The 10,766-nt window shown below is 30.8% G+C and overlaps 1 protein-coding gene across 1 annotated transcript in view; it reads right to left on the minus strand.

Annotated features, from left to right (window-relative positions):
• Positions 1-9,190, minus strand: part of LOC140433726 (uncharacterized) — a 31,390-nt gene extending 22,200 nt beyond the window's left edge. The window contains exons 1-2 of the mRNA XM_072521720.1: positions 8,289-9,190; positions 730-1,636 (exon numbers count right to left, since the gene is read on the minus strand). Coding sequence (XP_072377821.1) covers positions 730-1,636; positions 8,289-8,685 — 1,304 coding nt within the window. The 5' untranslated portion in view covers positions 8,686-9,190. The remainder of the gene's footprint in view (positions 1-729; positions 1,637-8,288) is intronic.
• Positions 9,191-10,766: the final 1,576 nt, after the last annotated feature.

Below are 10,766 nucleotides of genomic sequence, written 5' to 3' on the forward strand. Positions count from 1 at the left end.
TTTTTCAATCTTAAGTTTTAGCATTTCCTTTTCAAAATAATTATTTAAGTTTTACGGCTTTCAATTTTCCAAATAAGTTTGGATACACTTTTAAAAGATAAACAGCAAACGCTGCAGAAATTAACTCAAATGCTTTTTTGAACAACAGCACTAGTTCATGGGCACCTAAACATGTGCAATGATCAAACTAGTGCACAGTACCGTGGCAGCTATCACACGTGACGAACTTATCAGCAAGATTACCTCAACAACTGGAACATTTGCTAACCATATCGAAAAGGAAAACGAAACGATAAGATGCACTAACGAAAGAAGTTATATAAATATCTCGATTTTAAGGATTAAAGATATACATTCAAATTTATTCTCAAGGGAAGTTGTTTCTACAGCAAACATGTCAAGTTGGCCATATTTTGTGAAAATTAAAAAACTGTTGTATTTTTATATTTATTTTAAAATTGGTAAAACAATTGACCACTACATTCATCAGTATTTATTTTAGAACTAATTTTTAACTATTAATCTCTAGTGGGTAGTAATCAAATTATTTGTTTGAATAATTTGCTTACAACACATTTTACCCTTAATAAGACTTTTCCCCAAATGATATTCTACACTAAACTACTTAAAACAAATTCATCTATTAGGCTTTTTCCAGCGTGTATTCTTAAATGATCTTTCAAAGTTCTTGCATCATTCAATCGCTTAAAACAAATTTCATACTTTTACGGCTTTTCTCCAGTGTGTCTTGTTAAATGCGTTTTCAAACTTCCTGCTTGAGTAAATTGCTTAAAACATATTTCGCACTTGTACGGCTTTTCTCGAGTGTGTATCCTTAAATGCTTTTTCAAATGTCCAATTTGACTAAATTGCTTAGAACAAGTTTCACACTTGTAAGGCTTTTCGCCAGTGTGTATCCTTAAATGCTTTTTCAATTGTCCAATTTGACTAAATTGCTTAGAACAAGTTTCACACTTGTAAGGCTTTTCGCCAGTGTGTATTCTCAAATGACATTTAAAATTTTCAATTTGACTAAATTGTTTAAAACAAATTTCGCACTTGTAAGGCTTTTCGCCAGTGTGTATCCTTAAATGTTTTTTCAATTGTCCAATTTGACTAAATTGCTTATAACAAATTTCACACTTGTAAGGCTTTTCGCCAGTGTGTATCCTTAAATGTCTTTTCAAACTTCCAATTTGACAAAATTGCTTAGAACAAATTTCACAACTGTAAGGATTTTCGCCAGTGTGAATGCTTAAATGCTGTTTCAAACGTCCAACTTGAATAAATTGCTTAGAACAAATTTCACACGTGTAAGGCTTTTCGTCAGTGTGTATATTTAAATGATTTTTCAAATTTCCCATTTGACTAAATTGCTTAGAACAAATTTCACACTTGTAAGGTTTTTCTCCAGTGTGTATTGTTAAATGAGTTTTTAAATGTACATTTTGTCTAAATTGCTTAAAACAAATTTTGCAGTTGTAAGGCTTTACTCCTGTATGTATCCTTAAATGTTTTTTTAAATATCTTAATGCAGTAAATTCCTTCAAACATGTTTCACATTTATACGAATTTTCTCGTGTGTGTGTTACCAATAATCTTTCAGATTTCGATTTAATTTCGTTCTGGCGTAGACCTAAAATAAAAATAAAACTATAAAACTTTGCGCGCAGAAACGATTTTTTTAATAATTGCTTTCATTTAAATTTAAAAGGATTATTTAAAGTAGTAAATTTTATGTTTTTAGCTGTCATTGTATTTGTTTAGTTTTGTTTTAAATTTAATGTAATTTATGACAGCCCGTTTTAGCATTTTTGATTTGTTTTGATTTCTTTAAAAGAAAGGTTCGCTTACATTTAAATTTTGTAAGTTTTTGTAGTATCTCCAACTCCTGGAAATTGTAAACAGATGACACATGTAAGTCTTTTTTGTATTTTTGTATTTTGCAGCTATTGTTATAATATTTTGTATTGTCTTTTTTGAGCATTCTTGTGTTCTCTATGTTTTGTAACTGTTTGTGATGACACAAAAATAAATGTTAAATTTTGTTTCTTAACATTTGTTTATTTTTTTAACTAACCCTTTTTGAGTTTAATTTGAAAAAGATTTTGAATGTTTTGCATTTCTGATAATTATATCTCCAGTTACAACTAGCTGGTTGTAATAGGTATAATTAGGCACCTCAAGTGGCGCCCTATATTAAATTTCTTGAGGTGTTTCCTGTTTCGTTTTGTTTTTGTTTGTCCCAATAGATTTATGACCCTTTATTTCATTTTTCTGTAGTTGCCCCAATCCAAACCCCCTTGTCTTTTACTTATCCACGACCCCAGCTCTCCTACCAAAACCTGAGTGCCGTTCGCATATGTTTCGATTATTTTGCTTACCCTTCTCCACTCCCATAGTTTCTCTTCCCTCAATTTTCTACCCCTTGTCTTAATGCCCCGTGTGGTAGGCAAAATATATCGTTACAGTGTGTATTCTCAAATGACATGTAAAATGTTCAATTTAACTAAATTGTTTAAAACAAATTTCGCACTTGTACGGCTTTTCTCCAGCGTGTATCCCTAAATGTTTTTTCAAACGTCCAATTTGACTAAATTTCTTAGAACAAATTTCACATTTACTAGGCTTTTCTCCAGTATGTATTTTTAAATGCGATTTCAAACTTCCTGCTTGAGTAAATTACTTAAAACAAATTTCGCACTTGTACTAATATATGTCTAATACATGTCTAATAATAAGCAATCTTTTAACGAGTTTTTAGTAAGTTATAATCTGAGAGTCACATCTGAGGCTCCTACACGAGTTTTCGTAGATAAAGTAGGTAAAACATCATCTACAAAATTGGATTACATATTGACAAATATCGAACCACATCTTTATAAATCAAATGTGTTCGAGGGTCACTTCAGTGACCATAAAGTATTTTCACTTAGTGTAAATTTGCAAGCCAATAAAGTATAGATAAAAAACCCTTCAGTTACAGGGATATGTCAGATGAAAATATGCGGATGTTTAAAGCAGGGATTTCTTCTACAGTTTTTGATGAAGTTTATTCACAATTGAATGCTGAATATGCCACAAATTCATTTGTTAGCATTTTAGATTACAATTTATATTGTCCAATAAAAACATGGTATAAAGCACACAAAACAAATAAGGCTACATGGGTAACAAATGAGGTAAGACACGCTAGTGAAAAACTAAAAAATCTACACTGGATAGCAAAAAATATAGGGAGTCTCGAGTCTCAAGATACCTATAAACAGGCAAAAAAAGAATATAATTCTCTATTAATAAATACTAAAAAAACTTTCATAGTGACTTAATTAATCAATCTTACAATATACCAAAAACAATTTGGAATTTAGTAAACAGTGAAACTGGTAGGCAAAAGAACAGGTCTGATATTATTCTACATTATGATAGTAAAATTATTACCAAGTCTTGTGATATTGCTAATTCGTTTGCCTCATATTTTGCTACAATTACAGAATACAATCTTCAAACTCATTTTGGCACATCGTTACCTTCTTCTTGTACTACCTCAAAAATGTGTAACAAAACATTTTTCTTTTTACCCGTAATTCCAATTGAAATAAAAAATACAATCGATCAACTAAAAAATAAGCCTAGTACTGGTATTGATAACATATCTGTAAAAATAATAAAACTGATAAGTGATCATATATCGATTCCTTTAACCCATTTAGTTAATCTCTCAATAACAACCAGCCAATTTCCATCCATATTTAAAATGGCAAAAGTTATTCCAATCTTCAAAAAGAATGAGCCTCATGATATTTCAAATTATAGACCAGTATCTGTCCTTAGCATAATTTCAAAAGTAATAGAGAAGGTTGTATATAACAGAATGTTAAATTTTATAGAAGAATACAATTTATTAACTCCAACCCAACACGGCTTTAGATAAAAAAAGTCAACACTCACGGCTGCATGCAGCTTGTTTGAGCGTATTTATGATGAATTAGATAGTAGAAACCACGTGGCAGGACTATTTTTTGATCTATCACATGCTTTTGACTGCTTAGACATAACATTTATTAGCAATAAATTAGATAACGTTGGTTTTAGAGGGATATTTCTAGAATGGATAATAAATTTCTTAAGTGACAGGAAGAGTGTTGTTAAGATGAAAGAATCAAGCTCAGAACCATACACGACAAATAAAGGAGTACCACAGGGATCCGTGCTGGGACCATTATTATTCCTAATTTTTATTAATGACCTACCAGATCACATAAGGGCACTTATAATATCAATGTTTGCTGATGATACCTCGTTAATAGTCTCTGCACATACACTAGAGGAATTAAAAATGACAATGAAGACTGTTGTTGACTGCTTTATACACTGGTGTAATACCAACAGACTAATATTAAACATTGACAAGACGCAAATTATTTATTTTCATTCATACAACTCATCTAAATATGACTATATCTTAACCATCCACGATAGAAACAATATGTTATCTTCCACTCACTCTACAAAGTTTTTGGGTGTATTCATTGATTGTAATCTCAAATGGTCAGAGCAAGTGAATTCAGTGAACATGAAATTGAATAAAGCTTTTTATGCTATATCTAGAATTAAAAACACACTACCTATCTCGGCATTAATGAACGTTTATTATAGCCTTGCTTACAGCCACATGTGCTACAATGTAATTTTGTGGGGGAACTCAGTAAATAGTAACAAAGTGTTCATTAACCAAAAAAAAAATTATCCGTAAAATTTTTAATTTGGATTATCAACAGTCTTGTAAACCAGTTTTTATTAAACATCAAATTTTAACTTTCTACTGCCTATATATCAATAAATGTTTACTTTATGTCAAAGAGGAAATCAATTCATTTCCAGTAAATTCAGACAATCACTACTACAATACAAGAAGTGCTGAATCTTTACAAGTTCCTAAACAGAGAACATCCAAATTTCAAAATTGCTTCAGATATATGGTACTGACCTTATACAATCATTTGCCAAAAACTGTGAAAGAAATGCCACTTACCTCTAAATTTAAAAAAAAATGTTAAAGATTTACTCTTAAGAAAAGTATATTATTCTATAAATGAATATCTTGAGGACAAACTGCAATAGCTTCATATTTTACTTGTAAAAATGTTATTTTATATATTTTATGTTTTGTCAATTTTTTTTACACTGTGAATATTGTATTATACACATTAATGTTTTTTTTTTATACCAAATTCTGTAGTGACGTATCCTATACATTTATTTTGAATGTCTTAAAGGATCAATAAAGATGACTATGACTATGTACGGCTTTTCTCCAGCATGTATCCCTAATAATTCCTATCCCTAATCCCCTATAATTCTATGTTTAACTTATTAATTATTATTTTAACATATAAAGTGGTTATTAATGATGATTTGGAAATCAAGAGGAAAGAGAATTGTGGCATTAGCTACGAATTCTCAAAATAATGAAGTTCAGTAAGAGTTTTATTTTGTATCATAACAAATGGAATAATATTTTTTCGAATTGTTTATTGATTTTCTTGTTGGAGGACAAAATAAAAGTAATGCTGAGGTTAACACACATGAAGTTAATACAGTGGAATCAAATAAATTGCTTGGTAATAATAATGCTGAAGTCGTTTTTGTTAATGAAGAGAATGAAGACCTTATTTTCAATAATGCTGTCGACGAAGTACTACCTATGAATGACTCAAAAGAATTATTAACTTTTATCGATTTTAAAAATATTGAGTTCGATAGTAATACAATTCAAAATGAAAACAATAGCGCATCAGATCAGTTAATTGACGATACCAATTTTAATGATAACCAACTCTTGTTAAACTCGAACGCGGATATTGAGATCCAGGTAGAAAATGTACAAAATGATGTAAAATTAGAGACTGAAAATGAAGAGAACCTTATAAATATAAATAGAGAGAAAAAATGATTAAACAAAATAAAGTTGAGTTGCAAAAAGCAAGCAAAAAAAAGGAGAAGCGTATATCAGTAACAGTAAGACCAAAAACCTAATGAGCCAAAAGAAGCTACGCCCTAACCTGTGGACAGAAAATTGCCCAAATCAATGTAAGTTAAACTTTGATGAAGAAAGAAGAGCAACACTTTTTAAGAATTGCTGGTCTCTTAATAATGAAGGTAAGAGACATTTTATACTATCTTGTTTGCCTGAATCGCCAAAAGCTAGAACTTATGTTAAGGGGCCAAGTCGAAGGGACCATACTTTCAAATATTATCTACCACTTGACAATGAAAAGGTAAAAGTTGTTCTTCCGTTTCTTTTGAAAACTTTGGACGTGTCTCACAGAATTGTGTCAAATATATTTGAAAAGAAATCTGATATACACACTCCAAAACCAGATGAGAGGAAAAAAGGCTAAAGATAAAGATGAGTTAAAGGTTAAAATTTTCATTGAATCATTACCAACTGTTCCATCACATTATTGCAGAAATGATTCCAACAGGCTATATCTTCCATTGGAGTACAAAAATAAATCTAATATTTATAGAAGAAGGGATAACACCTGTGACAGATAGAGTATTTCGAAGAATTTTTAGTGACTACAATATTGGGATCCATATTCCCAAAAAAGATAAGTATGCAAAATGTGAAGAAAGCAAGAAGAGTGATATGCAATCAGGAAGTTTTGCATCTCATATACATGAAAAGAAATTGTTGCTGGATCTGTTCAAAGCACATCAAATCAGATCTAAAACAGATTCAAACTTTTTATGTGTTTCCTTTGACATTCAAAAAGTTATACTCCTCATGGTGACAATATGCTTCTGTATTATTCAAGGAAATACGCAATGTATAATTTTACATCATACGAAAGTGAGACATGTAATGAATTCTGTTATTTATGGGACGAATCTGATGACAAGAGGGGATCTAATGAAATATACTCCAATGTATTTAATTATCTAAAAGATTTAGAGATCCGAAGTCCTGAGGTGAAGATAATATCGTTTTTTTGTGACAGTTTCCCTGGACAAAATAAAAAGCAGATTCTATGCATTCCATAGAATCAAACTACCAAAAGAAAATTGTGTGGGCCCCACGGAATGGCCAACAATTATTACCAACAGTAGAACAAATCCAAGGCCCTATGATGTGATCACTCATACTTACAAAGACTTTCAAAATTGGAAATCAGTGCATGAAGAAAGTATAAGCGAAGCCTATCAGATTCATAGTGTACGAAGGGTGATTATAACGATAAACTACTCCCACATTTTATTGTACAATACTTATTACACCACTGAAACTCCTAAAACAGTATGTGTCCAACAAGTCAAGCGTATTTCTTCTAATATGGTACAGAATGTTTGTAGACTGCCCATAAGTGCTGCAAAAAAAAGGATTTAGCTGCATTATGTTCAAAAAAGATAATTCCTTTAAGATATCACAAAGAATACCTTGAAATACCCTCCAGTTCATCGAAAATGGATGTTATTGGTGATAAGTCAACAGATTCAGAAAATTAATTATTTCATAATAATCTATGATTCTTATATTCTGCTGAAGTTTAACAATGAATAAAAATGTTTGCTTTTTTTACTATTAAAAATACAAAAGTTTCAAATAACCGAAAGCTGTACTTTATTTAAAAAATGTTGTATCCCACATGGGATCTCCAGACATGTACAAGTAATATATTGTAAGCCACAAATTACAGTAAAACTTATTTTTTTGTTAAAAACTGTAATATTTCTGTTAAAACCCTTTGTACAACTAAATCCTAATTTATTTCTAGATTACCACAAAAAATTATTAGGTTCATTCTTAGTAAAACTACTTAAATGGTATGTTTTTTCTACTTCCTGAAAAAAGTTATTCTGTGGGTTACAATCTTTTACCTGTCAACCGTCGATATTATATGATTCACTTGTCAATGAAGTTGTTAAATTTATAAACCAATCTACTAAATACAAGCCTAAAATTGTATAAGTGTAATTTTTTATCAAAAAATTGTATTAAAACAACTTCTCACACAACAAAACAGACATTTTAAGCTAGAAATGAAAAAATTCAGCAATTTTTTCAGAAAATTTGCTAAACTTTGGTGATTTTTGCAAATATGTTTCTGAGATGGATACCAAATGGATACTTAAAACCTTGTAAATGTAAACAAAACATATAAAAATTAATAACCAGTAACAGAAGCAAAATTGATATATACATTTTAAATCCACTCAATACATAGACTAAAATTTACTTTTTTGCCAATGTTGAACAGTAATTTTGCTGTTTTCATACTTACAAGGTTTTTCATGATCTATCTCCTTTGATGCTCCTATCTGGAATGTTACATCTCTCTCCGAGTCTAAATTGTTCATATTCTCACTTTTAAATATAGTACCACACCCATGGTTTACTTCTAAATTATATTCATCCAGTTCTTTTTTGATTTCTGTCTTAACTTCTTGCATGGTAATGGCAGGGAATGGGTCACTTATTTCATGATGTAACACATGTTCTTCTATTTTAATATCGGTCGAACAATCTGATAGAGAATCAGCTGTGTAATTTCGTTCAAACATGCATTCTTCGACTTCTGTTTTAATTTGTACATTAACATGGTGCTCTAAAGAATCTTCATTTTTGTCACATATTAAAGCATTTTGTTTTCTTTTTATAGAATCTTCACTTAACTCCATTTCGAATTTAAACCAAATGACTGGTTCCAATAGCCAAAAATGTATTTTTACAATAAGTCAATAAGTATACTTTCATGTGCTTTCTGCTTTCATACATTTACCAAAACAAAACCGAAAGTACAAGCTGAATATAGCCACAAATGTCAAAAATATTTCGGTTTGGCAGGTACGATAATGCGCATGACATTTGACAGCTGGCCCAGGAGTGTGACGTAGTCAAGACCGCTCGAACCCATTATTACAGCTTAACCACAGATTAATAAACAATCAGAATGCCCACTCTCAGATGCAGCCTTTGAAGTTTTTCAGCACGCGATCGCCATGTTTTAGAAGGAAACACACAACACAGGCTCGGATTGAGAATCACATTCGTTGTAACGGGTCACGGTTAGTAGACTTACTACGGTTGCCTCTTCCGCCTAACCAATGAACATTAAGCCCGAAACTGTACTCTCGTGACGTAATGCTTCCCCTTGTGTACTCTGGTGACGTAACTCGAGCATCCCCACCCCAGTCGGAAGAGGCAGCCGTAGTAAGTCTACGAACCGTGAACTCAACCATATTTTTTTATGTACTATGACAACCAAGAACGGTTGACTACATCTGTGTTTAGTGTCCTTGCTACTTACAACTACTACTTGACATTCATTGACTTTACTGTCTGTCATGTTAACCCATGATACTATGGGTGCGTTCCACTTATACCAAAATTATATACTGCGTATACAATATAAATGTACAGTCCATCTAATTTACAAACCGTTGCACGTCATCGGCGCCACAGCTCGTGACGTCACATGACACCAACACGAAATATTTAGGCGGTAGGTGTGTTCTTTTTTAGAATCACTTTGCCGAGTACACTGGCATTACAGCCACTAGACATATTTTATTATATACGCGTAGAACTAATATTTAAAGATTTCTATTAATGTTAACTTAAAGAAATAGACATCAATATGTTTCATTTAATTTGTATAAATGCATTATAAAGCGTTTTTATGAAGAACAATTGTTCGGAACACACTGTAACTGTAATCGAACAAAGGTGAAATTTTGGCATAAATTGGTAACACTTATTTGACAGTTGTGGTGTTGACACTTTCTGTACTTTATTATTTTAAATTTTAAAGTTTAAAGATTGAAAACAAAGTATCTGACCTCTGGCGGAATAAATTTAAACTACTAAAAGTGGTATAAACAAACCAGACAGCTGTTGATTTGAATAGAATTATTAAATTTTTTTAGTAAATTTCAGCATTATGACTACGTCACAGTATATTGTCAAAGAATATTCTTTATAAAGCAATATTATGTGACTACGTTAAAATATTTTAAATCAAATCGATATTGTTCTGTTCCTCAATGCAATTCAAGATCGACAAAAGATATTTCCCTATTTCTCTTTCCTAAACTGGAAAACTTGGGGGAAAGGAGGAAATCAATAAAAAGAAAATACCACTATCATTAAGTCAATAACATACTGAGAATACATAATTTATTTTCTTGAATAACAGAAATACAAATACTTACCATGTTGGGATAGTATCATGAGGTTTTTCCTTATGATTTATTATGGAATTTTAAGACAAATCATGTGCTATGATCTTTTTTGACTGGTGACTCTCCAAGTTAAGGTTGATTTGACTAAATGACCTATCTTACAATAAAGTCAATTTCAAGTTATTTATTTATGTTAATATACAATAAAGTACTTACATATGTCAAAAAATAGTATAAAATAAAAATTAACATATTAAAAACATAAGACATAATATAAAATAATGCATATATTAGTAAGACAAACATTACACAGAACATTATACTCTGGGTTCCCCGGTATACATAAAATAGGATTCTGGATTCATCAATACACAAGCCAGTTCCAAACATTAAAATTAAAATTTAAGAATTCATCACTTGAAAACTGCTTCCCCTTCAACCAATGGTCTCTTTGCTTCACCACAGTACTCAAAGATATCATTAGGCTAATTTCCATTTTTAAATGATAAAAATAAGTCGTCTTAAACCAAACTAAACATGCAAAAGCAATGGTAAACATTAGACTGTTATGTTTTGTT

The sequence above is a fragment of the Diabrotica undecimpunctata genome, chromosome 1 (assembly GCF_040954645.1).
Source record: "Diabrotica undecimpunctata isolate CICGRU chromosome 1, icDiaUnde3, whole genome shotgun sequence".
Taxonomy (NCBI): domain Eukaryota; kingdom Metazoa; phylum Arthropoda; class Insecta; order Coleoptera; family Chrysomelidae; genus Diabrotica; species Diabrotica undecimpunctata.